The sequence below is a fragment of the Numenius arquata genome, chromosome 10 (assembly GCF_964106895.1).
Source record: "Numenius arquata chromosome 10, bNumArq3.hap1.1, whole genome shotgun sequence".
Classification (NCBI taxonomy): domain Eukaryota; kingdom Metazoa; phylum Chordata; class Aves; order Charadriiformes; family Scolopacidae; genus Numenius; species Numenius arquata.
In genome coordinates, this window is record NC_133585.1 from 30,088,867 (window position 1) to 30,116,529 (window position 27,663).

Below are 27,663 nucleotides of genomic sequence, written 5' to 3' on the forward strand. Positions count from 1 at the left end.
TTGGTAATTAATTAATTTTCCCCAAGTCCAGTCTGTGTTGCCTGTGACGGTAATTGCCCAGTGGTCTCCCCATCCTTATCTCCACCCATGAGCCTTTTGTTGTATTCTCTCCCCCCTGTCCAGCTGTGGTGGGGGAGCGATGGAGTGGCTTTGGTGGGCACCTGGTGTCCATCAGCACTTTGGTGCCTGCCCTGCCCTCCACTTCTCTGCAATGTCTGCGACAGCTGTGATAACTCCCGGCCTCTTGTGCCTGTCTGCTGGGTGTAGGTGCGTGTTCCCTCGCCTGTTCCCTCGCCACAAGAGTGGAGAAGGGACTGGTTTGGCCTCGGTATTGCCCATTGAACCTCCATAGCCCTAAAGCGGAAAGGATGCGTGCTTGCTATATATTTGTCTTATCTCCAAATCGAGCAGTGTGGAAGATGATGCGCGGGTCGTGGATGCTGCAGTGGGCTGGCTTCACCCAGCCTGGTGGTGTTCCAGTTCTAGACTGGTGGTGTTCCAGTTCTAGACCGGTGGTACAGCCCTGTTCTCACACCGCGGAGGTGCTGTGCGTTTATTTAAATACATGATGCCTAGCCCATGAACTGACGCCTTAAAACCGCGTTAAGGGGTAGGCACGCTTTAGCGCAGCGCTTGTTAGGGCCGGGGTTGGCTGGGGGAGCTCGGGTGGGCTCTTGTGTTCTCCTTCCGAGGCAGAGAGGGCATCTGGGACCTGCCGGAGCGCCGGGGGGGGGGACCCGAGAGGAACCGGGGGGTTCCGGGACGGGCGGAGCAGCCGGCACGGCGGAGCCTTTCCCAACCCCTTCGTTTTCTTTTCGCACCGACTCGGAACTTTTTCCCTCCCTCCGCCGCCCCGGGAGGCGGAGCCGGAGCTTTCCCGGTACCTGCGCCGCCGCCGGGCTCTGCTCCGCCCGGAGCCGCCGCCGCCCAGCAGCGCCGGTGAGAGCCGCCGGGACCCTGCCCGGGAGCAGCAGCCGTCGGGGGGCTCCAGCCACAGCCCGGGCTGGAGATGTGGGGGAACGGCGCCGGGGGCGGGCGGGGGGACGGTTTGTGCCGGGCCGGTCTCCTCGGTGCCTCCGGGAACGTCGGGCCCGGCCGGTTGTAGCGGCCGCCGGGCCGGCCAGCGTTCGGTGGCCGGAGGCAGGGAGGGGGAGAGCCGGGTCTGGGGTACCGGAGGCAGGAGCAGCCCCGGACGGGCGGTCCCGCCGCTCTGCCGGCAGCATCCTGCCCAGGAGGGTGTCACAGCCGCCACCGAACGAGGCACGGGGTTCCTCGTCTTCTCCAAGCGACGCAGCCCAAGCAAACCCTTCCTGGGCGGCAGAAACCCCGAAGGAAAAAGGTTATCGGTGGGGTCGGGTCTGAAGATCACACATCTCTAGGCAGAAGCTTCAGAGGGAATTCTCAAAAAGACCCCTCGCCTTTGCTTGCTTTCCTTTCACTGCCGCCGATCAGAAAGAGATGAACTCTGTACTCCCGGTGAAGGTGTGGAGCGGTGCTCGCTGGGTGCTGATGCTCCCGTTCCTTCTTTCTCCTGCCTAGGAAAAGCTGTTCTCCTCTTCGCCGGAAGGCCACGGCACCGCTTTCCAGTCTCCACCTTTCGGGATTGATGTGTGAATCAAAGCAGGATGGATCGCTATCGATACTTCATCTTTAACCAGAGGAACATGGTGGTGCTGGGTCTGTTCCAGATAGCCTTCAGCACGGTCTGCGTTGTCAGCGGGTTCATAGACGGCGTTTTCAGAATGGAGTCTCAGCTGGGCAAAACCAGAGCTCCAGTTTGGGCTGGGATGGTAAAGTTGCACTATATTTTCTACACTTTGTTTTTTGGTTTGTTGGTTTTGGTTTGGTTTGGTTTTTTTTTTTTCCCTACTGCTACCTACTAGTGCTCAGCTTGGGCGTGGGAAGGAGGCCAGGACTTCTTGCCAGCTCTTCCCTGGTTTCCTGCTTTGAACCTAGATAATAAAAGTTTCCTTCTCATGGTATAGGCAGGAGAGTGCAAGCAGGCTTCCCTCTGAAGGAGCTAAATAAAGTATATTTCTACTGGATAATGTAGAAAATGGGGCATAGAAGCAATTGACAGATTTTTTTTTTTTGCAGAAGACCACTGAAGATTAGGAGGGGAACACTTTGTCCTCGTGTCAGGTAGATGAACATCTGGGTGATGAGCTGTGTCCCACAGCACAGTGCCACGAATTCTCTGTACTGCGACAAGGAGCGGGCAGTGGGCATCCTCGCTCCCTGGCGTTCAGTACCCTGATGTCCCCCGGTGACCCACACTGCAGGGACCATACTGAACCCTTCTCTTCTGTCCAGAGGCTGCCCAGCTCCTTGCACTAATGGCTTTATTCCATCTACGAGATGTATAAGGACTTGGGAGAGCAGTGCGCATTTTTGGCACTTAAATTGGACTTATTTAATCAGTTCTATTATTTGGCCAGAGCTGTAAAGCCAGTCAGAGGCTGTGGGGGAGCGAGTGGGCAAGACGTTTCACACAGTGTCCTGCCCCCAGGAGATGCTGCAGAGGAAAACAGTGGAAATCAGCAATTCTCTTTCCATTTGGACCTAAGTTACTCTGATCCAAGCCTTGAAAACAAGGACTTTTCATCTGTTCTGTAGTGGTTTATCTTCCGAATCCGATACTTGTCTCCCAGTTACCAACTCCTTTTGTGCTCTGCAGGTGATGGGAGTCCCAGGCGTCCTGGCTTTGTTTTCCTCTCAGAGGAAGAATCCAGTTCTTGTAAGCCTTGGGGTGGGGGGGAATTGTGTGTGTATGGGGTGGGGGCAAAATATTGTCGGGGCAATCAAAAGCAGTTTTGATAGGGAATGAGCTGGCTGGTCCCTCTGCAGGACTGAAAGCTTATTTCCTTGAGTTATCTTCATAAAAGCTGCTACCTTCCTCAGCAAAAGGAAGATGCAGCGTTACCTCGCTTTCTGCTGCAGCAGACAAGCGCTGGCTCTAAGCAAAAATCTGTAAAAATGCTTGCTTTTGAATGCATTTCTTTTGTTGTTCCCTCCTGTTGTTAAGAATTGCGTATGCTAAAATAGGAAACAAGTTAATTGACTTGCATTTCCTAGGCGGATCTCTTGAGCCACGTAAACTCCAAGAGGCGATAGTGTTTATAAGTAAGAGATCTCTAAGAACAAAGTCTTTGGGTCCAACTAGCGCCGATGGTTAAGATTTGGCACTCAGTCGTAGCTCAGAAATGCGGTATCGTGGAAACCTTTACTGCACTGTGTTTGGCTTCCAAGTGACTGTTGCTACCGGGTACTTTTTAGTGCTACAGGTGGTCAAAGACTAGTACCTACAGTACGTCTTAGTACATTTTGTCTGTACTAGTTATATTAATTTGTCAGAGGATAGCTTTAATTCTTGCTCCCCTTCTTTTTGTCCTTTTAATTTCTCTGACTAGGTGAATGTGCTGATAGTTGCGTCCATAATCTCTTGTGTTGCCATCCTCATCGTAATAGTTTATAGTTCCCTTACTCTGAACTATGGTGAAGAGGAGGAGCTGAGTTCTGCTCCCATCCATGTGATCCATACAGTAAGTATCGATCCCACGCTTATTACTGGGGAAAATGACTGTCTTAAGCTGCAAATATTACTAGGCATGACTTGGAAATAGAACCAGACTTCCAGGCTGCCGACATTAGTTTGAAGCGGTGCCTGCAGCGGGACAGCAAGTCTTAAAAAAAATTTGAGTTAAGCCAACAGTTAAGTGCCAAAGTAGGTACTGAAAACCACAAAACCTATGCAGGGCTATTCGGACATTTTATAGCTAGCTCCTGCCGTTCACGGCTGCTGCTGCAGCGTGGCTAGTGTCGGTGGCTATGGGACCTAACGCCCAGCTCGCCTGGATCCTTGGCTGAGAAGCAGCTGGTCCTTGGAGGTGAGCACACTAGGTACGTGCCCAAACGTACTAGAGCTGGGTTAACTGCTGCTGCTGAGAGCAAAAGGGTTTGGGTTGTGCCAGGGAAAAATTGTGGTGCTGCTCACGAAGGAGGGGTAGGTGCTGGCTGTATCCCTGGCCTGGTTTGAGACAGCAATTGCCAGGCTGGAATCCTTTCCAGCACGTGCCTCAGGTGGAAAAGTTACAGCAGTTACAGGTCGGCTGGTTAAACCAGGGTGTTTTTCAAGCGTATCCCCCACGGTAAAGCTGAAAAGAAGGAATGAATTAGCCCTTTTGTACCTCAAACTCGGTACAAACGATGGCTGCCTGGCGGGATGAAGACGTTCCAGGTAGATGAAGGTGTTCATTAGTTTATTGCAGGACAAATCAAAATGTCAGGCTGCTAAGGTGCGGCATAGCAAGAAGACATTTCTCTCATTCAGTGTGAAGAGGAGCAGCCTTTCCTTGGGTTTCTCCTCATCGTTAAATCTATTCCCAAACCTGACACTGTTGTATAGCGTCTTACATTTAACGAGAAGCCTTATTTTATTCCTTGCTCATTTCCCATTTGAGGTTCACACCTGGCTTGTTCTTCAGAGCGTAGGAAGAAAAGTCTTAAATAGCACTGACTCTGAATCAATCTCCTACGATGCAATCACAACATGCTTGCAGTTATTAGAATATTTTTTGGTGGGGAGCTTCACATTTTGAATAGAGCTTTAACTTATCATTTTTCTGCTTGCAGAGGTTCGTACTTAATAAAGTAGTCAAGGGTGCTAACATAGCCATGCTAGCTGCATCCATCTGCAGTGCTTTTGTTGTGCTGGTGATGGCTTACTTGGGATGCCGGAGTCTTCCACGCTGCTCGTGCTATGATAGCGAAACTGGGATGGTGAGTGAGGAGCCCAGGGCACCCATTTTTTTGTACTGAGTGGGGGTAGGAGGGGGAGAAACTGGGGAGAAGATGTGTTTTTCTCCTATAAACCTAACCTGAGCTCTACCTCAGTCATCCAGGTCTAATTCTAAGAAATTAAGTGGCTGTTAGAAGGGTTTTATACTTTTTTTTGTTTTTCCTTTTACTACCTTCCTTCTATTTACAGTCTTGTGTAAGACCTAGTATAAGTTCTCTCCGTTTTCCAAACCATTAGTGCTCAAGCCACTGTGGTCCCATTTCCTGTGAATTCCTGCTCTCCTCAAAACCTGCTCCTTCTTTTCTCACCTTTAAATCAACGATTGCTCCTGGTACAGCATTTCAAAGATTTACAGGTACTTATACACCAAGGTGCCTTATCCCTAGAACTACAAATTCAGTAATAAAAATATCCCCTGTACCTCATGTGAAATGTGGGGGGGGACGATACACCACATTTTACTGCTAGTTTATGAGTACTCTACCTCAACTGATGGGGCATATGCTGTGTGTCTCTGCTGCGTGAGCTCAGTAAATACCAGCTACTTCTCTACTAGAGTAATTCTGATGCTGTATTAAACATGTACATCCAACCATCTCGTTTGGTAAGGAATTAATGGATACAGGTTACAAGGCAGCTGCTCTTGACTAAAGATACCAAGTGTGTTATGCTTTAAAATTTCAAACTAAAACTTGTTATGAGGAATGGACTACACAGACTTTTTAAATGAGTTCATGTATATCTTCTTGAACAAACTCACAGATGACTGTTTTGATGACATTGTTTCGTTCGTAGGAATGGTTGCAACCTAGCGAGGACCAAAATCAGGCTGTGGAAATGGTCTGCGCTGTACAAAGTGAGTAACTCCTTCCCTCCGTGTATTTGGATATTCAACAGGGACGTGGAAGGAACATCCTGAATAAGCTTTACATCCCAGGCCAAAATCCCGATAACCGAAATAGTCCGAGCCAAAAGGAACTCAGGATTTTGTGCAGGTGTCTACACCAGGTTTAATGGTTTCCCCTTTCCTTCCCTCCACAGGTCCTGGGGACAGAATTTTTAACTTCCCAGATCGGTTTCCAGCCCAGGACTTAGATGCAGAGGAAGATGCATCCAAACCTCCGCCATATATCAGAATGGCTTGAAAAAGTGGTCGAACATTTTAAAGCTACTAGGCTAAAAATGTGGCAAGGCAGATGTAAGGAGTTCTTCATCTCTAAAGATGGTTAAGCACTTTTCCTTGGCCTTTTGAAAAGCACACACAGAAATAGAGAACTACTGAATGCCCAACAACCAGGAAATATGACAGTGCAAAGGGGAAGATCTGCAGATGTTTTTGGACATTCGGACTTTGTATAGTTAAAATACCTCATTACCTCTGGAAAGCGTGAGCATTTTTTTTCCTCCATCTTTTGTACTTAAATCATGTTTTATTCCACTGGAATTCATCATGCAATTTGTCTAGCAGTGCTAGCCTTAGGCATTCAAATATTAAATACAATTCATTTTTAAAATAAACTGGTTGTGGAGTATTTCCCCCACCAACTGCTATCTCAATTTCTTCCCCTCACCCATTGAATTATCTGGATGATATGATAATGAGTGTAGGATAATGAGAGACCAACTTCATTGACTTCATTACTTCATTCAGAGTGCTGTCCCTCTTCCTCTTGGGAGGGATGGGGGCAAGTGAAGTTTATGATACGAAGCCTTGCCAATGCCGGTCAGGTACCTCTGTAAAATGTGTGTTCTCTGGGGTGTACATGTGTACGTGCAATTAGTTTTAGTGCTGACATGTAATGCTGGAGCGTGTAGGAACTGGAGTTGCAGTAGCTCCTCTTACAGAGTAACTTAGATGCTCTAAATTCAGTTCAAGTTTTTCTATTTCAACTTCGGAGACTGAAAGTTTTAAAAAATGCTTATTTGGGGACCCATTCTGCTAAAATTTATTACAGATGTAGACCAAGGTCCTCTGTTGGAGGATCTCTTGATCCTCTTGACCAAGGACTAGAGCTTCCAGTCAACTTTTATCAACTCCTGAGGTACATAAAATTCCCGTTATGTGTTTCATGATTCACTTTCAGGTAGGCTTAGAGGTATCTGTGGAGTGATTATCTTGCCTGCAGGCCTCGAGCATGAAGTGGTAGATTACTAACCCCAGGATGTAGATGAACACAGCGCGTTCGTTTGAACAGGGCTTGGAAAAGAAGTTCCCATCTTGAGAAAGTGCTGTGAGGGGTAGGATAAGTCATGCCCCACCACGAGGCATGTAACTCCAGGAATGATTTATCTTATTGCAGCATATAAAATGCCTTTACCGTGCCCAAAGGGAGAGAGAATTAAATTGTTCTCTCTGGTTTTCTAGAGACTTAAGTCTTTTTCATAACACTAGTAAAGGGACTCGGACAGCTAAATAAAGAACTTCACCCAATAAAAACACTGTACAGACAAGATGTCCGGCAGTCCTCCGAGTCTGTGCCTATCACACATGCACTTAAAATGCCACAGCTACTTCATCAAAAATTAGCATTACGGTATGGAATTAATCCTAGCATATGCAAATTAGCAACTATTGTCCAACTTCATAGTCTGTCGGGGCTGCCGAGGTGCAGAGATGGACAGTTAGTCTCTATCAAATTATTTGTAGGCTTCCTAGGACTGAACATCTTCAAATTTTGAAGTTTATATTTGAAGATGTTTTATACCTTTTGTTGTAATCTCTAACAGAAAAATACCCTAAGCCACGTATTGAGGAAGTCCTAGTGGACTCTGGCATCATTTTGTATGCAAGGTGCTTACTAAATGTCTCTGTTGCTGACTTTACCATTAAGATCAGTAAAGGCTGGGATTATAAAGGTACTTGGACCAAGAGAGCAGCTCTAACCACCGGCCTCCCTCCGCAGCCCTTCGCTGGTCACATATCGCTTCCTCTGCGGCCCGGGAACTGCCCCCATCCCTCCGTGCTCAGCCCAGCAGCTTGACTCGGGGCTGCGGGTCCTATTCTGGCAACTGGTAGTTTGACTACGCGCCACAGTAGCCAAATTCTTTCTGGCTTTGGCTCTGAACACCTTCATGTGTTTGCCTGCGCCAAGCAAAACACAGCTGTGATTGCAGATGTCCATTTGAAGGTATCAATGCTTGAATTATAGTAGTATCATAATATATATTAGAATTTAATTTATTAATATATTAAAATTTAATATTCTATATTAAAGTAATTCAAACATTGTAATTCAAGAAGTGATGCTACGCCTTTTCCTCTGGTATAGTGCCTGTCAGCAAGCATCAAAGCACCCAGCGTGACTATTTTCCCCATCCTCAGATGCTTCTGGCATAACTCCAAACAGTCTGCAATGAAAAGCTGGGGGTTTTCTCCTTGATTAACATAAACTGCTGCTCTTGTACATTAAAAGTAAGATTCCCTGAGAGGTTATTATGATTGCTAATAGTTAAAAGCAGTGTAGCTTTGAGTCTCCTTTAGTCCATAACAGATTTTGCCTTCGAAAGGAGAAACTTGCTATAAGTAGTTGGTTGCTAAAATGCACTGCTCAGCCACTGCATCGTTTCTGGGTGGACATTATGGTCCCATCCAGAAATACTACTCTGTAAACAGTCGTTGCATAGGAGATGGTACATACAGAGTATAATTCAACAGCATCTGACTGCTGCTTGAACAGAGCAATTAGCTTTCATTGCAAGTGTGCAGAGAATACACATCACTAGTCCTCGTTCGAGCACAGCCCTGTTTCATCGGCTCAGGGTGATTAACTCCTGAGATGAGGGTGTGAAATCCAGGGCTGTCCTGCAGGGCAGGGTCCTCCTGGCACAGCTCTGAGGCACAAGCCAAATACCCATCCCGTTCCTCCCGGCCATGCTTTGAAAGTGGTCAATCGGTGGCATTTAGTGACAAGCAGACCTCTGCCAGTGTCACAGCCTTTGGCTGTGAAATAGCCGTAACAGCAATATTGACATATGAGTGGGTAAAAGAGAAGTATGCTCTGTGCTGCTTCTAAATCGATTCAGCAGCAGCTATAAAGCCCTTGATGGCCATATTTCTTTTTACAGTCCTTCCAGTGGTGCAATGGCAGCATCGCCATCGCAATACCAGCACCTAAGATCACTTACAGACACACATTTTCACCAGTTCTTTCTACAAAGGCAGAGTTTCTAGAAAAGAAACAGCTGCAATATGGAAACTGAATACCAATTTAATGTCACTCCCTCTAATTGGTTGGCATTGCAGAAAATATATTCCTGATTGCAGCTTGCAAGTGCTATATTTAGTAGCCCGTTCCACATGCTCGTTACGGTGCCTTCCCAGAGCCTGCCCATATCTCCAGGGACATCCCGTGGTTTGCGTCACCCCCAGCTTTCGCTGATGGCAGCGAGATGGGTATTTTTATTTATTATGCAGACACACATCCATAGCACCTCCAGTAGAAATGGCCTTGTTGTTTATTCCCCACAGACTTTTCCTTATTGGCAAGATCCCAGGTACTGCACCAACTTCCCTGTTCCTGCCCAGATTTCCCCTTTTGGGGTGGACAAAGGCCTGTGGCTGCTGGAGGGAGGTACAGTTACACACCACAGGGCGGGTGTAGCGGCAGGTACACCTTAGCACCGGTCCTGCAGAATAATTCTATCAAATCCAGGAAAAAAAAAATAGAAATTCCAGGTTCCACCCAAGCCCAGAGCTTGTTCTGCACCAAAACACCTTGCACACATGGGTGCTGCACCTTAATCACACACACCTTGTGCTTCACCGCTAAGAAATGGGAACAACTTGGCATTATGGAGAGGAATGATAGATGCAAATGCATCTCAGACCTCCTTGAGGAGATCCAGCTCTTTTGTTGGGTGTATTAGAAATTGCCAACCTAACCTGAGCAGCCCGTGGGCAGGACATCAGCACCTCGCTTTTGCCATGGGTTACAGACCCCCCCACATTGCAAAATTACACGGACACCAAGTGCTTCGTGCTCACCTCGTGTTAGCATTTTTTTTTTATTTTAAGTCAAAGACGAGGCATTTACGTCTAAACCCATTTTTCTACCTCGAGGAGCTTAGCCAAACCTTACCGCATTCCCTGACGCATGGCACGGGGCGCACAAAATCCCCCGGGCTATAAAAGTGAAAGCTGCCAGCCTCCCCATTAGCAGTGGCCAGACCTAATCACAGGGCGTAATCAGATGGCTGATCAGGGAAGCTGGTTCCATGGGTTAACGTTCAACTAAGGGCAAAGTATTTGCTGAAGCCGTAGCTAGAAGGTGCTGGGGGAGGAGGGGATGAGGAGGCAGCGGAGGTGGGGGGGGGGGGGTGTCTTCATTGCAGTGAGAGACATTTCGGGTATGTTTTTGACAACTAGCTTGTTTGGGGTGTTTTGTTGGGTTTTTTTTTTTAAACATTGTGGTCACTGACAGGAACGTTTTGTGTTTTTTCTGGGCCTCGTTGAATAATACGAATGGTTTCAGACTGACGCGGGGGGGGCGCTGGACACTGTTTGAGACCAAGGCGTGGGTTTAGCCTCACCGCCCCTCGCCCCGAAGGTGGTTTGCAAGTTCCAGCTCTATATATCCAGTTGGTGCAGTTCCTCCTCAGGGTCAGGGCAGTGGAAAGCACCCAGCTTTCCTGGGCACAAATCTCTTTCCCCTTTGCTGGCAAAAGGCAGTGAGAAAGCAGGGGATTAAAAAAAAAATAAAAATAAATAAATCACAGCTCTGCGTCCTCCATAGCCCTGCCTGTTCTAGCATGAAGTACTTAAAAATTTAAGTCAAATTACACTATAGGGAGACGAACTGCCCTAAAATATTTTGTGTGGGGAATGACTCCAGGAATACATAGGTCTTGCTCATTAAAGAAGCTCTATAAGCTACACTACGGTAGCAGTTTATAGCAGAAGAATTAGCTGGCTTGATAAATCTAGAGTTTCTCCCCAAAGCCTCTGCTCGGTCTCACTGGCTCTGGGTACAGCGGTTCCTTCCATCAGCCTCCCTTGGCTGGCTGCTTGCTCCTCACCCAGCAACCTGCGCTACCTGCAAACCTGCAGCCGGCTGCTTGGAAAAAACCAGAGAGAGCTGGGAAAGGCCAGGAGCAGTAGCAATCAATCAAAATATGGCTATGTTCTGAAAACAGAAAGGGGTATTAGCCTGCAGCTGAAAGGAGAAAGGCTTTCTTTTCTTTTTTTTTTTTTTTTAAATCAGCAGAAAAAAAATGCACTTTTTGGAGTCAGTCTGCGTGATTTCTTAGTCCTTATGGGTCCTTTCTTGAGGTTTTCTATGATCCTGTGGTTCTCCAGCACTAACAGTGTATAAGTACAGGAAAAAGTCCTTGTACTCAACTCTAACTTGAGGAGGAAAAGCCCAACAGAGCAAACAGCATTTCCCAGCCTTCCCTAAGAGCTTTTCTGTAAAGATAGCAACTGCTGTGTCCTCCACCTCGTCAGGTCAAGCTAACCGAAACACGCCATAAACTCCATAGCTTCACTTGCACTTTCTGAGCTGTTGCAGTGATGTGGTTTGGTTGGGTGTTTTTTGTTTTTTTTTTTTTTTTTGTAGTTACAGCTTCAGTACTCCCAGAAACACGTCTGTTCTCTTTAATTGACATTACATTCGTATCTTGTCTTAATTTAAAAAAAAAAAAAAAATTACTTTGGTTTATGTTTCATGTTTCATCTTTTGACTTCTGCCCACTACATGTTTTTAAATACACTCATGACATTTTTAAAAAATCAATATTAGTTGCTGTACTGAAACAGTACATGCAAATATTGTTAAGCCCTTCCTTCCCCCCTCCCCCCAGTAACCATGAGACTGATTTAGGATTACGGCTGGTGTTCTCATTTGCCTAGTTCTTTGCCCAAACCGTATGTCATAGGAGTCACTTCTGTGTCTATTATTTCACCCTGTGCAGGCAGCCTGGCAGCCCTGGCTCACCCAAGCCTTTGCTACATCAATCAGCCCTTCACCCGCAGAGCCCCAGAGCCGGAGCTTTAAAGCAGACGCTGGCGCCGGGCTCCCACAAGTGTCATGTACCGCACCGTCACCTCGCTGCTGTAACGAAAGTGTGTAATTGTGCACAACCCCTCCCCACCAAGTGCTGCATTACATTGCCAGAGTATGCACGCTGACGATGCCAAAAATATAGACACGCGCAGAGACATATTTTCTGGCCATAATTTTATACACGTATATCACATAAATGTTGTATCTATTTATACGTCATCATCTGTCACCATGCATAGAATTGGCACGCACCTGTTTAATGAAAGCTGAAACTTTTGAAACAAATCATCTGGCTTCGGGTGCAATTTGAGGAAAGCACAACTATTGCAAGCCTTAGAAGCCAATCACACAGGCTGCCAGCATTGTGCTTTTTAACAGCAGAGTCACAGTGACTCAGATATTAGCCTGGTTAGTATTTCATGGTAGTAATGAGGATGAATAATCACATACAGGAACTTGAAAACCCCCTGTAATTAGCAAATTTTTTTTTTTTTTTATCTGCAGCTGAATCTTTAGCTGCTGCAGCCAGGAGCCCTTCATTGCCTCTGATTTATGAGTGGGTTAAAAATATCTTGAAGTCAATGGAAAAGCTGTTGCGTGTATTTTAGGGTCAGTTTAATCTTTTTCCCATTGTGTGGCCTTCCTGGAACAAGCAAAGCACCAGGGGATGGAGGACTACAAAGGACAAGAACAGCAGCACCTCAACGCCCCCGAGCAGTTTGTGTTTCCCTGCACCAGAGGTGGTGGTGGTGGTGGGGGGGGGAGGTGTGGGGTGTGTGGTGGTGATGGGGGGGCCAGGCTTTTACTTAAGAGCAGCCAAGAACATGAACTGCTACCTCCACCTTTCTGCACCAGCCCCAAAGCCGAACCTGCCTGCCCCAGCCTCGGGGAGGACACCAGGGCAGGGCTGAGGGGGTGTCCCCTGGGTGGGCAGGGGCTGGAGAGCACGGCCGGCCAGGCTTTACTGGCCAAAAGCCAAAAGCAAGCCCCCAACCCCAAGTACTTACAAACAAGTACGAGCACGGGGTCAGCACGTAAACGCACGTTCCCCTACTCGATCACCAGCCGCTTCTAGCTTGGACCCCCTCTCCCACCCACTTAGTCACGGGCAAAAAGAATTTCTCTTCCACTAAAGTGTATAGATTTTTTTTTTTTTCTTAAACCTTCACCGAATCCTGGCAGTCCCACCATCTCGTGGCCAGGACGTCCAGTTTAACTGGGATGTGTAAAAGACAACATAATTTTGCTTGAACTTGTCATCTGCCAGCTTCACACTTCAGTTGATTTTTATTCCACACATGTACCACACCACACCCCCCCCCCCCCTTTACGAAGGCTGAAGGTGGGGATTTAAAGCTCCTTCAGCAGCCTGCAGGGCACTTCCATCCCGATGTGAGCCTGTTGCCCCACAGGGAGGGGGGAAATAAGAGAAATGAGCCCCTCCAGCTCTGGGGTCTGCACTCAGAATGCCAACCAGCACTCAGATAGACCACTCGGCCACAGGAGAGGAAAAGAATGGTCTTTGAACGTTGGCCCCTGCTTTACGACGTATGATTTAGATGCACAGCATGATGTTTTTAAAAGTAAAGAACTAAAAATATTCATTAAGAGGGAGTTTTCTGTATTGCCTCACAACAGAGACCTTTTTTCTGCCTGTGACCTTCTCAAAGGGGCAATGCAAACAGTAAAAAATAATTTTAAAAAAGGAAGTACTGAGCTAAGATCATGGTCTTATGACTCTTCATATGCTCCCAATCACACCAGTTGCCTCTTCCCTTTTATTTAATACCTCTGTGTGTGTGCGTGAAAAATACAGGCTGTAGTCACACAGGCTCTGAAGACTCCATGTTACTGTGATTTTCACCATCGTGATTTTGCGGGCTTACGGCTAAATCTATGGAACACTTTGTTTTTCAGGGGTTTGACGGCATCTGAAGCAGAAAGGCCATTTAAAAAGGAGCTTATAAGCAGTTAGAAAGACAATGCTTATCCTTTTTTTTTCTTTTTTTTAAATTTGATGGTGTATACCTCCTCCTGAAAAAATATTAGTATTAGTAGAAAGAAAAAAAATCCCACCATTATCCCCCAAAATAAAGTTCTGACTGTCTAATGTGGTGCTTTTACCCTCAAACACAGAGGCAGGGCTGCTGCTTTCAGCTTGCCCTTAGAGAGCGACTGGTTTTTAAACCAGGACCTGATGCCAACTGACCATGGAAAGCTGGGTTATGACGGGCAGATGAAAGAAGAGAGAGGCCCCTTGAGCTCATCAATTTTGGCAAATATAGTCGATTTTTCCTTGATTCTCTGGAAGCAAGTAACTACCTGAAGATTCTGGAGGGAGGGTGTCGTTGTTGTTGTTGTTAAATGTGTAAGCAAAGTCTGGTTTCAAACTCCACCTCTTAATGGAAGTACAGACCGTGAGACCCAAGTGCACCCTACAGGTTTCAAAATAAGATGCAAGCAGACGGGAATCCAAAACATGCACCCCCTCACCTCTTTTATTTTTTTTTTATTTTTTAAGATGGCCCATTTATTTCAAAGCCAATCTTATTATAATTAACTTTGGGGAAGCGAGAACAGGCTACCTCTTTTTGACTGTTTGATGCTGCCAATACCGGCTCTCATACACCTGATGGTACAGTGAGTTGCAAGTTCTGCTACCCCAAAAAATAATGAAAAAAAAAAAAAAAAAAAAGGTGGAAAAGGGGTAGTGCAGCACATTTGGTAAATGCCATGTGCCTACTCAGCCTGCTCACCCAGAGACTCCGCCCGACATTCTCACAGAATCTTCTTGGTTGGAAGGGACCTTTGAGATCATCGAGTCCAACCAACAACAAAAAAAACCACCACAACCAAAAAACCCCAAAACAAAACAAAAAAACCAAAACCCACACAAACCAAACACCCACAACCACAGCCCACACCCACCCTCAAACAGACACAAACCAACAATCTCGGGCACTAGAGCATGCCCTGAAGTGCCATGTCTACACGTTTCTTAAACACCTCCAGGGATGGCGACTCCACCACCTCCCTGGGCAGGCTGTTCCAGTGCCCGACCACTCTCTCAGTAAAGTCATTCTTCCTAATATCTAATCTAAACCTCCCCTGCCCCAGCTTCAGACCATTTCCTCTGCTCCTGCCATTATTCCCTTGGGAGAAGAGGCCAACACCCACCTCTCTACAGCCTCCTTTCAGGGAGTTGTAGAGGGCAATGAGGTCTCCCCTCAGCCTCTTCTTCTCCAAACTAAACATGCCCAGTTCCCTCAGCCTCTCCTCGTATGACTTGTTCTCTAGACCCCTCACCAGCTTGGTGGCTCTCCTCTGGACACGCTCCAGCAGCTCAATGTCCTTCCTGTAGTGAGGGGCCCAGAACTGAACACAGCACTCGAGGTGAGGCCTCACCAGTGCCCAGGACAGAGACACCATCACTGCCCTACTTCTCGCTGCCAGGCTCTTAGTGCCACCACTGTACCTCAGTCCCCAGCTTCAGTCCTATTACAGCAATTCCAGGTTGTTCTTCAGGGGTCAGAAGAGCAGGACAGGGAGAGGATTAAGGGTTTCTCGGTCATTGGTATTGCTGGGAAATTCACTTTCCATTCATTTTAAATGATTAGCTGAGTATTGTGTCATTCAAGATATGAATTAGCCAGAGGTGAGTCAGCAAAGGCGGTGTTATGGTTTGAAGAACCCACAACAATTTATTGTCGTTCAGACAATTACTGTCTTACCCGATGACCCCTCCCCACCCAGGAAGGGGAATCGGGAAAAACAAGGAAACCGGAGGGTTGAAATAGAAAGATTTAACAGCATAAGATGAAATAATGAACATTAATGATACTAAAGAACCAATATGATCCCAATACCAATATGAAATACACAAGGATTATACTCAGCCCATTCTGTCACAGCAGGGGACATCAAATGGGGGATACTGTGAGTGCTGGGGCTTCGGGAGGAAGGGAAGGGCTCAGGGGTCTGGCACCGGGGCAAGAGGTTCTCAGGATCGCACCCATCATAAAAGAGAAAAAACTCCTCAGCAAACTTCCTAATTTATATTGAGTGTGACGTTCACGGTATGAAATAATCCTGTTGGGCAGCTTGGGTCAAGTGCCCGGGTCTCGCTCCTCCTCATCCCTGCACCCGGTGAGCTCGGAAACACGGAGACCTTGAAACCCACACGTCATAGCTGGCTATGAAGTAAATATTTTCACAAATTCAGACACCAAAGTCCTCTAAAAGTGCAATTTTCCCAAGCATTAGAAGAGAAACTAGTTCTGTGTGGCTCAAACCAGGAGAGGTGGAAAACAACACGTGCAGCCAACACCTGCACGGGGCAGGATTGTGCCCCCTCAGCGGCTGTCCCTGGCTGGGCAGTAGCTTTTACACGCCTACCTTCGGGCTCTGGAAACACCCTCCCGAGCTACAAGGAGCTGCCTTCAGCAAGTGCTTCAATAGGTGCCAGCCTCCATGAGGCCGATTTTGCAGCTGGGAGGCTGCACAGAGCCCAGCCAGTCCCAGGACGTCACTGGAAACCAGCAGTGATTCTTTCCCTCTGGGTGTCGCTTCACAGCCCCCGCTGCCACCACCGTCCAGCTGCATGGAGGGGAAAAAAACCCCCAACCCTCAAACTCAAAACAGCGTTCTTCTGCGAGCCCTAGAATAACGCCAATTTCTGATGTTATCTACTACTTTAAATTTAAGGTTACACATCAGATTTTTGTTGATTTGGATAGAAAACCAGACTGTCACTTAAAAAGTAACATTACTATTACTTTGAAATGACATGTGGCTCTGTTTTTTTTAATCAGGGAATCGAGACGTTATGAAACGACAATAGCCTTGAAAGCAGGACTTGGAAAACAAAAGACCATTAGAATTATATATGCTGGTGGCAGTGAAAATATTCACCGAGAAGGGACGAGGACTATGACTTCCAATGAATTTATAAAAGCAGCAAGTTGATGATCAGGCAGGGAAAATGTTAGCACCAGGCTACAACGTAAAGATGACGATTGTGCTGTGTCCTACAGGATGAATCGGGTAACAAGAGTCTATGAGCAACTGCAAAATAGAGGAGCTGCCTCCCCCCCCCCCCCAGCCCCCAAGTTAATGATCAAATGTCCCAAAGACAAAACCATCAATTTTTGGTCCAAGAGTTACCAAAGCCATAGGCAAGCATTACACCGATCAGTCCAGTTTTGCTGATTCCAGCTGGGAAAGCTCCTGGAGTCACAGATGAAGGCGGCAAAGGTCAAAGAGAGAGCAGGAGGCAGCGCTGCCTCTCCCTTAATTCTTGTATGGACTCCCACGTTACTCCCTTCCATCAAAGTCAGAGCTTAACTGATTTTTAGATCATTAAGCCATATTTTAGAGGTGAAATAAGATTAAAGGGAAAGATACCGCTCTCATTAGGGTTCCTCATTTATTCTCACTACCTTTGGAAAGCTGTCTTTTAAATTATTTGTTTAGAAAGCTGGAAAAAAATGACATGGGTGGAGCTATTTAATCTTTCAACTTCTTTAATGACTATGTACCTTAGATCCTTTACTGGCTCAGCAATTTTTTTGCTTTGGGGAGACTACAGCACACATAAAAATCCCACGTATTTTGATGCTTCTTAGCAATAGCTTCATGCTGAAGATATGAGACGAGACCAAAAAAACCCCAAGAAAACCCTAATGCACAGCAAGTATACGCATCACTAGTAGGACACATCTAGGGTTTGTTTGTCAGCCTCTTGCCTTCCTAAGCGGAAAGTCGCTTCCTTCCTAAGCAGTTTGATGAAATAGTTGGTGTCCATCTGGGAGAAGGGCTCAAAATGGCATCGCACTGTTGGTAGCCTACCAAGGTGCCTTCTGGTCATTTCCAGGGTCTAAAAGCACAAGGTATACACACTCAATAAACGCATTCTTTTAATCATTCAGTAGAATTAACAGTCTCTGTGAGCAGCGATGACTGCAATCATATTTAAAGACATAAATAATCTCTAAAAGGTGCTTTGTCTTTTTGTTTTTAATACACTACTAAGTGTGGAACTAGAAGAGGAGCATGAATAGGACAGCAGTGAAACAGGATATGTAACACAAATGATTTGAGAGTTCCTTTGTGGGGAAAGGGCTGTGATATTTACCAAAAAGCCAGCTTAATTGGAACTGAAGCCTTGCTGTGTGGGTGTGCGCACATGTACACGTGTGCATCCACACACATATGGAAACCTGCAAGACACTGTTTTGAGATAACAAAGAAGTCCCATGTGCATGTGAAATTCAGAGTTTTTATTTCTCCACATGAGGTGAGACTAAGAGAAGAGTAACGGAGAAGACTCCTTTAGGGTCTTGACATAAATTCAACGGTCAGTAATTCCTAGTTTTATAACTTTGGTATCAGTTCCCATTCTTCTGGAATCTGAAAAAAAATCCTGAACGTGCCTCTGAATCATCAGGTGGGTGCTTCAGATGCTTCAAAACAACTCAGAGCCATCGCAGGATAGCACTGACAAGCACTGGTCCAAGTATTGTGACAGTCTTTCACAAAATTGTCACCCACACATACAGAAACCAGAAACTCTTTTTCCTCCCTTAAGAGTTTTTTTATGGATCTTACCATAAGAGATTATATAATGATTTGTAGTATAATTATTGAAAACGAGTGAGAACAAGTTTGTGGCAAAGCCAGTTTATTAGGTTTCTGGGATTGTGTCTTGCCCTCCCCCCAACACATACAAAATAACCCAACTTTACAGTTTGGTAAAGTGAAAATACATATACAAAGTATTCAGTACTTTTGACATCAATTTTGTGGGCGGAACATTACCACCGAAGCACACTGAATCCTGCGTTAATGACCACACTACCTTTATGGCAGAACCATTAAAACATGCTTTGTGCTGAAGACGAAATTACATACTTAAACATTGTTTCCACACAAGTTTAATGACATGAGGGCCCTTATTTACAGGTTGTGAATAACTCACATAAAGTTTAACAGATTTGTAGATGTTTGATATCAAATTTAACAGTAACATGGTAGCTACATAATTTCCTTACCTTAACCCCCAACCTGATGACTGACTTTGGAATTCTTCATTCTGTTTTATTTATTAAAAAAACAAAACAAAACAAACCACAACAAAACAAACAATGTTTGCTGACATAGTTATTATACAAATAGTTAAGATGGATCCTTTTGAGTAAAAGGATTAAGGACATGAGTGAAAAACAAATTGTCCAAGAGGACTGTAAACCATATTTATTTACAACAGTATACACGTAAATTTAAGATCAATCCTTTTCTTAAGAAAATCATTAAGGACACTAGTGTTAAAAAGCTGATTGTTTCTGAAAGGACTGTAAACCAAATTCTAGTTGTGTAAGGTTCAGAGTGAATACAAAAGTTCCCTTTTACAAATGTTTCCTAAACAAAATTACTGTCACAGTTGTAGCAGCTTTATACAGGAAAAAAATACTACCTTTTGTTTAGATTCTTTTTAAACATCTTAATCATATTAGACCAAATTAAATGCTCCTTCTAAATCTAGAAAAAAGTCAATGCATTTTTCTTTTGTCAGTAAAACTTGCAATGGAATTGCACCTTATTAACCGTAATAGTTTAAATAATATTAGTTATCTTGTTTCAATAATTTGTTTCTAATGTGATCACTAGGGCGGCAGCCTCTGAACTGGCCCTTCTGTTTAGTTTCCAGTCAGCATCAAACACTACACATTGCAAATCAAAAAAATCTTCATTTTTACTTCAATTCCTTTAAAAACTAAGTCACAAAGCATTGTTTGACATGGCATATGAAGTCACAGATTGCATTCTATGGCTTACAGTTTGCTTTATGCCGTTACGTGCAACCTAGCACCATTGTTATTATAAAACTTGACCTTCAGACAGAACTGAAATGAGACGGTTGCAATTATGAGAACACAGAAGGTGGTTCTAGAGGAGCAATTTCCCTCACCTGACCCAATACATTACTAACTCACATCAGTAATGCCAAGGATGCCCAGCACACAGCCATAACGTTACACAAGCAGGTTTTAGCTCAAAAATCTGTAACAGGTGATGTATTTGGCAGATTTTAACCATATTTCAACATCTAATTTATTTTGTATTCAGAAGTATCTTAAGGAAGTCCCATATTCCTAACATTTTGTCCGAAGCATTTCTACCCCTAAAATATATTATCAAATTGGTTGTGAAAAGCTTTTTCAAGATATTTCGAGAAGCATTCATTATCACTAAAATCCTCTGAAACCCCAACCTTTGAAAACCAGCATGCTTTTGCCAGCTTCACTCAATCTTTTATTTACTTAAGTGTTTTTACTTACCCTGGGACACTCAACTCAAATACGGCATCTTTAGAAATAAGTCTTCATTGAAGTTTTAGTAAGGTCAGAGAAGTTAGGGACAGTTAATAGCCCCAAATTTACTCTAAACCCTGTGCTACAGTACTTTCCATAAGAAGGAATGCATAGTTTAGATTTACATGCTAATTATGAAAAACTAATGAAGTTTTAAGTATCAAATAATTGTCTAGAGGTAGGGACAAGTTTGTCAATTCTCTTACCATTGCCATGAATAAAGAGACAAAGTTTACAGTGGAATGACAGGCCAAAAGCTAGCAGTTTGCACCTACGCTGACAGCCCAAGCTTTATCTGACAGCCCTGGGTTTTGTTTTTAAAATAAAAAGGTACTTGCTTAGCAATTTGCTGGAAGTCACCAAATATTCCTTCATATACCGAAAACCTCCACACTCGCTGGCCCAAAAATCAAGCTATCTGGCTGCCACAAAACACTTTTTCTCCTACATTATTGCAATGCAAGTAGCAACCAAAAATGTTAGTAAACTGGCTTACTGTTTGTAACCTTACCACAAGTGATGACAACAATCTCAGGCAGCAAGAGCTCAAGTAGAATTGCTTTGTCAAAACTTCACTTGAAAGTCTACTTTCCCATATATTTATAGTGAAACTTCAGTAATTCAGAAAGTACAATTACAAAGTGCAAGAACATGAGATGGGCACATCTACACCAGAAAAAAATAAAAACAAAACCACATTAAAGTGCCAAAGAGACTCGCTATAATCGCTACCAAAACCTGGAACTTTGCCAAGATCATAACTTTTGAAGCGTTTGCAAACAAGACAAGGTGATAACTGATTTAACACCAGCAGGTCATGGCAGGTTTTGGTTCAGGCTTTATACGTATTTCATCGCGATCTGGGGGTTGACTAAGCATTAATGGCTTGTGACTTTTAAGCTTGTGAGCCAGTGTCATAAATATGGCCTCCACATGGTCATTGTCATTGGGGTTTTTGGCAGAGGTTTCAAACAACGGCATACTGTGAGTATCGGCAAACTTCTGGGCCAAGTCCGTAGGTACCTGAATAGCGCTTCTCAGGTCGCATTTATTTCCAACAAGAATCCGTGGTATATCATTGGCAAGGAGGTGTTGTTTGCATTCCTCTATCCATGACGGCAGACTGTGAAAACTGGCAATGTTTGTCATATCATACACAAACACAACAGCATGTACGTTCCTGTAATAGTGCTGCACCATGCTCTTTCGGAAGCGCTCCTGGCCTGCCGTATCCCATAGCTGGATCTGAAAAGGGAAAGACAACAGCAGAAAAAAAACGTTTTATTACTCATGTTGGAAATTCATACAAAATCACCTGTAGCTAGGGGAGTCCCACCATCACAGAAATCTACTCTTCTGAATTCATCCTACTGAAAAGATTGCGCTGAAGAAAACTGTTGCTTTTACACAATTTCAGAAACTTCTGCTTTCAAAGCTTTTTTTTACAAAAACAAATCCTGAAGTTGTGGCAATAGCACTTTTATTTCAAACAACACCACGTATTTCACAGCACAAGTCTTGGCTGACATGATTCTTTTATTGCCAAAAATAACGTCATCTTCCTCAAAGTTTTGCTTTTAGCATGAAGTTAACTGCCTATTGTGGTACTATATAAAAGCAGGAAGAAATCAGCCCATACATGAATAACACCACCACCACAAAAAACAGGACAAAGAAAACTTTCTCTGCAGTGTATCTATTGAAATCAAACCCTCCTGTGATGAACCTCTAACTTAATCTTATTTAATGCTTAAACTAGGACCATACTGTGGTTTGTAGTATCAAAGCATGCATATAAGGAAAAAAAAAAATTTAAAAAATGCATAAACCTCCTGTTAGCTTAACATGTTACTATTGTTTCCAGGTATGCGCCATTCTATCCCAAATAGACTGAACATACTTGTTTGAAGTCTAGTTAGTGTAATGGACAAAAAAACCCCAACGTTCAGAAGAGCTGAAATACTTTGAAATTTCTCAGGTTCAGATTAGAACAAAACAAAACAAGCCTTGAAGCACAAGCAGATATAAGCAACAACTAATAAAAATGTTAAATGCATCAGTCATCCTGGTACAATGGAAGATTGGAGTCCTCAGAGGTGTAGAGTATACTACGGAGTTGTGCCCTTATTGGACACAGTGATATTTTAACAAACTTGCTCTCTGGGAGACACGGGACTGCAACACACAGCAGTCAGAGCCAATTCATGCTTTAGTCACGGTGTTAACACTGCAAGACAACATTCGATTTCTTGGGTCAAAGCTGAGTGTTGGTTTCCTGCCTGTCCTGTACAGCTGATCCCTGACAGCTGAGGCACTCTGAGTAGTACTTCAGCTTTTAGCTTTTGAGTAGAAAATGTCAGACAGAAATGCTTCTTCCCTTGGAATGAAAGGAGGGAGCTGCTCTTCAGACTCAGAATTCAAAGAATATTAAATGTTCTGTAAATGATGAAGGTAAATTTAAAATTCAATCTGTTCCCGTGAACGGTACAGCCAGTATCCTCCCTTGATGAAATTGTTCTCCCATTACCTTAGTTCTGCATTCCTTTGATCCAAATGTTTCAGTAAAACTTATTTAGAAATTGCAAGTGTCTTGAAAGTTGCCCTGTTTACCATTTTTACCAGTGACTTTGATAGTAAAAAAGGAAACCCAAGTGCCAAGGAGCTAAAATGCATGACTGACAGAGAGGAGGATTCCAGTATCCCATATTTTTTTTTTTTTTGAAAGCCAGAACAGCAGAAATAGCGTGAAACTGAATAGAAGCAGATGTAAAGTCTTGATAACAGTGACTAATATATAAGTGCAGGATTCGTCAGTTTGGAAATTATTAAAAGGGATGACAATCCAGATACACGAGTCAATCACAGGACATTATGAATCACTAGCGTGATAGAGTGAAGGAAAAAAAAAATAGAGTAAGTGATTTTTCAGGGTGGTGTGACTTTTTCTGCAATATTATTTTCAACCCTGGTCACCCATCCTTGCGAAAAACTCAGATTGGAGCAGGTGGAAATGACAGTTACTGGTTTGATCATGGGAACTAAGAATTTACATGAGAGCATCAGAACAGCTTGGCTTCTGTAGTTATCTACAGCTTCTGATCCACAGACTTAAAAACATCCATGTACTCCTTTTAAAGGGATCATTAAGATTATTAAGAAAAGCATGGCAAGTTGCCCTAGCCTCTGATCACAGAAAAAAGTAGTCAGTTGCAATCCACCTTGTTTTAGAGCAAATACCAGCTTTTTGACAATGGTATTACACTCTAAACACGATTGACTGCATCTCCATCGTCTGTTAAGGGAGTCTAGACAATCAGATTAAATACAGGCACCTAAGTTTGGGCAAGATCCATTCACCTACTCAGGTGAAAGATACTTCTGGTTCTATGCACTTATAAAACATCATGGAGTGAAGAGACTCATGGAAAATTTTCATTAATTTGGAATTTGACAAATTAAAGAGAATAAAGAAGGACAGACTGAGGTAATCCTTATGTTTGGACAACATATGTTAAGGAATCACTACATATCATCTTGGAAAATGCTATATCAAAGTAATTTAAAGAGGGAGCTCATTTTGACAGGTAGCTGGGAGCTTACACTTCTCTCCCCACGTCATTTGGAGAACAGAAATCAGTCATGCTTCAGTCAAGCACAGATCCGCAAGTGTATTGCCAGCCTTGGGTAGAGAAGGGGAAATTAAATGAAACAATTACATATCTTCCAGGTTAAGCTTAAACTACAGTTCCTCCTACATTTTATTTACATGCAGCTTTCAAGCTTGAAGTGTATTATCTCAAATTAAAAATGTTAATATTCTTGGCATGGAATCATTTGCACTGAGAGGCAAATCCTTCCTCAAGATTGTAAATTTTGCACTTGAGAAGGTTTTTTTCCCCCTTTTTCCAGGTGAACTTGAGGAGACAATTCCATTTCTGGCCCCCGAAAAATATTTGCTCTACTGAAAAACAACAGTGAAAATGTTCACACTAATAGATGTGCATTGGTGAATTAACATTAAGGTTACTGTTTCATTGTTAGATCAATACCATCCATCTTCAAGGGAGCACGTTTTTTATAACAGCCCTCTAAAATGTGTGATTTGAAACTTTGGTTTAACATCATCATTCAACTAATAAAACTGTGGACAGAATCACTTTGTCACGCTCCCTAGGAAAGACAAATTGTTCTTAAAAATATATCCACTCCGCTATCACCTCCCACCCTCTGACTCCTTTTTGTGGATCCAGAAGGCTGTTTTCTAAACAAGGACACCCTCAGCATGCATGGTTTATAACAAGCTGGTAAAAACATAGCTAGCCTTTAATAGAGATAAAATGGTAAACTATGTGTCCTTTTATAAGATGTGGGAAAAAAAACAACCTGAAAAGCACAAAAGTGTAGAACACGATGTTTGGACTTTCCTCTTTGAATTTAATTTGTATCCCTTGCTCTTTTAATGTAGGTCAGTAAAGAGTGACATCATTGTTTTCTTCGATTTTCAATGCTTAGATCAATTTAGGAAGAGGAAAATTCAGAATGCAAAAAACTCATTTGTTGAAAACTTTAATTTATTCATCACATCTAGGCATCAGTGTTTCATATGAGGTTGTTAGCCTACTGTACAAGCTACAAAGGAATACACTTGTCCCCATGTCTTGGAATTCTACACAATTCCTGTGTGGAAGACCCCCGGTGAGAAGAACTGTGCTTGTGTTCCTGCCAATGACACAGCATTTTTCCAGCTGCAAGGGAAATGCTCAGTACTGTAGCAGCACAAGAATGACCATCCAGCTGGCTGGGGGAAGGGAGAAGAGAGAAAGAGAAAACACTATTTTATCATCTCCTTCAATGCAAGAGGAAAAATTCCTCTGCTCAGCAAACCTTTGAGGGCACAGCAAGAACAGCACTAATTCAGTTCATCTGAGCTCCTCTTTCCTGGCTCAACAGGCACTGCTGGAGGTCACTGCTACAAGCAAGAACAGTAAAGACGAATGAGAGGAGGCAGGAAAAACCAAAAACTAGTGCATACTTAACAACACACAGCATCCCCCCAAGAGCTATAGTCCTGGTCACAGTGTTAAAGTTTACTCCTTTTAAAGCTGAAACAGAACTTCCCGGAAAACAACGTGTCTCAAAAGAGTCTCCTTCAGTTCTCCACTTCCCTCAACCTGGACTGGTATATTCAACAGGTAATATTCTCATGAACATAGCAAAACAACCTACCACAAAACATATAACCAAATGGCACAATAACCTATGTGAAGCATCTCAGAACTGTGGATTAGGCTATATTCTTCTTCACTTCCCTCCAACGAAGGCTGGGCATAATCCAGAGGTGGTGAAAATGCCAGTCAATAAGATATGAGAAGAAGATATCCCTCAGGAGATTCTCTCCTCTGTGACGGACAGCTATAGACCAGGGAGTACAGAATCTCAGTCATCAGCCAAATAAGTGCTACTCAGTGGTTTTATAAAGAAAAACAGCAACAAAGACTCCTACTCATTTTTCTTTTTTAGTTAAAAGAAAGATATGAGGTGGGAAAAAAAAACACCACAAAAGAAGGAAAGCAAATGTACTTACATGTCCTCCACAATTTCTTTAATCAGTAAGTAAGCAAGGAAAAACTAGAGCCTTCAGCTACCTGATTGTAAGCTGTAATTACAAAGCTTGGTGATAATAAATGTGAAAGCACAATTCCAAGACTACTGTTACTCCCTTTTTCTACACATTATTAAACTTTGCTGATTGAAACAAACTGTAAAACAGAAGGGGATTCTGTTTAAAACCATGTTACTCCTAGTAAACAAACTGCATTTGTGAGCACCTAGCAGTCTAATCTGCAATTGACTGTTAAGATCACCACTAGCATTTATGCATCTACTGGGCAGACTAGGTATATTACATATACTTTTAAAATTTGCATTACAGTGCAAAGAACGCAAAGAAACATTTTTCCTCCCATCCAATTTTTCACTAAATTTAGTTTTGTAAGACTAAGTTTTAGCTAAACATATAATCAGAGTGAAAACCAATGGTCAAATGTGAGCTCAGTATCCAACCTGTCACTGTCCAGTTCTGTACCACACTTGCCTAAAGATGCAGCAATCTTAACAGAATCCTGGAAAAATAATCATCAGAAGTTGTAACACACTGCTATCACTGATGTAGCAGTTCACTCCTGAACAATATTCAGTTTCTTAAAGGGACATTTTTAAAGCAAAATGCTCTTAACAGTGGTATCTGCATAGCTTTATGGACTTGAACTTTAAGCCAATTAAGTGTGATTCTTGATAAACACAGAAGCAGAATTTCAACAAGCTGCTGAAACCAGGCACAGCCAACACTAAAATACTGGTAAGAGATCTACATAGAAGGCCATTTTTAAGGAGAAATAATTGATTAACACCTGCCAAAAGCCGTGCAAAGGTATGGCCTATGGCAGAAATTTTTCATCATCATAGAAACCTACATAGTAATTACATTTCCAATAGGAGCAAGGCAAAATAGTTTTAAACAAAAGATGTACAGCAGATACAGCCGAGGGCACTGGTTATGCGACACAACCACACTGAACTTTTGGGGTACAGAGACGTGACACCAGAGCCTACGAACCCCACCACACAGCACCACACCTGCCAGCGGCACGATGGCAGGGAAGGCTGGGATGTCCAGTCCTCACGCCAACCCCACACAGCCCCACCAGCTCCTTGGGGCTTTGGAGGTAACTGGCACAGGTTGCCCAGGGAAGTTGTGGAGACCCCATCCCTGGAGGTGTTCAAGGCCAGGTTGGATGGGGCTTTGAGCAACCTGGTCTAGAGTGAGGTGTCCCTGCCCATGGCAGGGGGATTGGAGCTCGATGATCTTTTAAGGTCCCTTCCAACCCAAACCATTCTATGATCCAGGCACCGCAGAGGTTCCCCAACCTGTCACCACCCCGCTTCTCCTGGTGTCGCTGCTGCCTACAGCCATGCTGGCGCCCCGTACCACCGCGGGCTGCTCCCTCCTGTCAGCAGCTGGGTCGGGGCCCGGCGGCCAGGCAAGGCCCAAAGCGGGGCCAGCACCCACGGCCGCGGCGGGCAGCGCTCCCGATGCCGGCGGCCTCGCCCAGGGAAGGCCCCATCGGTACCTTGATGCGCTCGCCGTCGATGGTGACGGCGCGCTCGCGAAAGTCCACGCCGATGGTGGCCTCGGTGCGCTGGGGGAAGCGGCCGGCGCAGAAGCGGTAGGTGAGGCACGTCTTCCCCACGTTGGAGTCCCCGATGACGATGATCTTGAAGATGCGGGAGCGGGCGGGGGGCAGCCCGCCGGAGGGGAGCGCCCCGCTGCCCGTCAGGCTCAGCTCCAGCGAGGACTCCAGGTCGGCCGCCGCCGCCATCATCGCTCCCGGGCGGACCGCCTCAAGGAGACGGGGAGGCGACCGCCCCGCTCTCCTCCTCCCGCCCTGCCCGTTAACGGCCGCCGCGAGGACAAACGGCCGCCCGCCGCGCGCGC

General features: G+C 44.4%; 2 protein-coding genes across 2 annotated transcripts; one reads left to right on the top strand and one right to left on the bottom strand.

Annotated features, from left to right (window-relative positions):
- The first annotated feature begins 1,664 nt into the window (after positions 1 to 1,664).
- LOC141469460 (uncharacterized) lies at positions 1,665 to 5,943 on the top strand. Its single transcript, XM_074154981.1, has 6 exons — positions 1,665 to 1,790; positions 2,678 to 2,737; positions 3,411 to 3,542; positions 4,633 to 4,779; positions 5,594 to 5,654; positions 5,840 to 5,943. Exons 1-6 carry the CDS (start codon positions 1,665 to 1,667, stop codon positions 5,941 to 5,943), a joined length of 630 nt encoding a protein of 209 aa, XP_074011082.1.
- A 12,521-nt stretch (positions 5,944 to 18,464) lies between these two features.
- Positions 18,465 to 27,663, bottom strand: RAB33B (RAB33B, member RAS oncogene family). The gene is made up of 2 exons (XM_074154872.1): positions 27,299 to 27,663; positions 18,465 to 21,413 (listed from the first exon to the last, which is right to left on the bottom strand). The coding sequence occupies exons 1-2, from the start codon at positions 27,548 to 27,550 to the stop codon at positions 20,970 to 20,972; spliced, it is 696 nt and encodes a 231-aa protein (XP_074010973.1). The 5' UTR covers positions 27,551 to 27,663; the 3' UTR covers positions 18,465 to 20,969.

Excerpts from the sequence above, each read along its gene's own strand:
- RAB33B (XM_074154872.1), bottom strand. The coding sequence starts at position 27,550 with ATGATGGCGGCGGCGGCCGACCTGGAGTCCTCGCTGGAGCTGAGCCTG. Across the intron at positions 21,414-27,298 it reads TCGACGGCGAGCGCATCAAG|ATCCAGCTATGGGATACGGC; the intron begins GTACCGATGGGG and ends TTCCCTTTTCAG.
- LOC141469460 (XM_074154981.1), top strand. The coding sequence starts at position 1,665 with ATGGTGGTGCTGGGTCTGTTCCAGATAGCCTTCAGCACGGTCTGCGTT. Across the intron at positions 2,738-3,410 it reads AGAGGAAGAATCCAGTTCTT|GTGAATGTGCTGATAGTTGC; the intron begins GTAAGCCTTGGG and ends TTCTCTGACTAG. Across the intron at positions 5,655-5,839 it reads AATGGTCTGCGCTGTACAAA|GTCCTGGGGACAGAATTTTT; the intron begins GTGAGTAACTCC and ends TTCCCTCCACAG.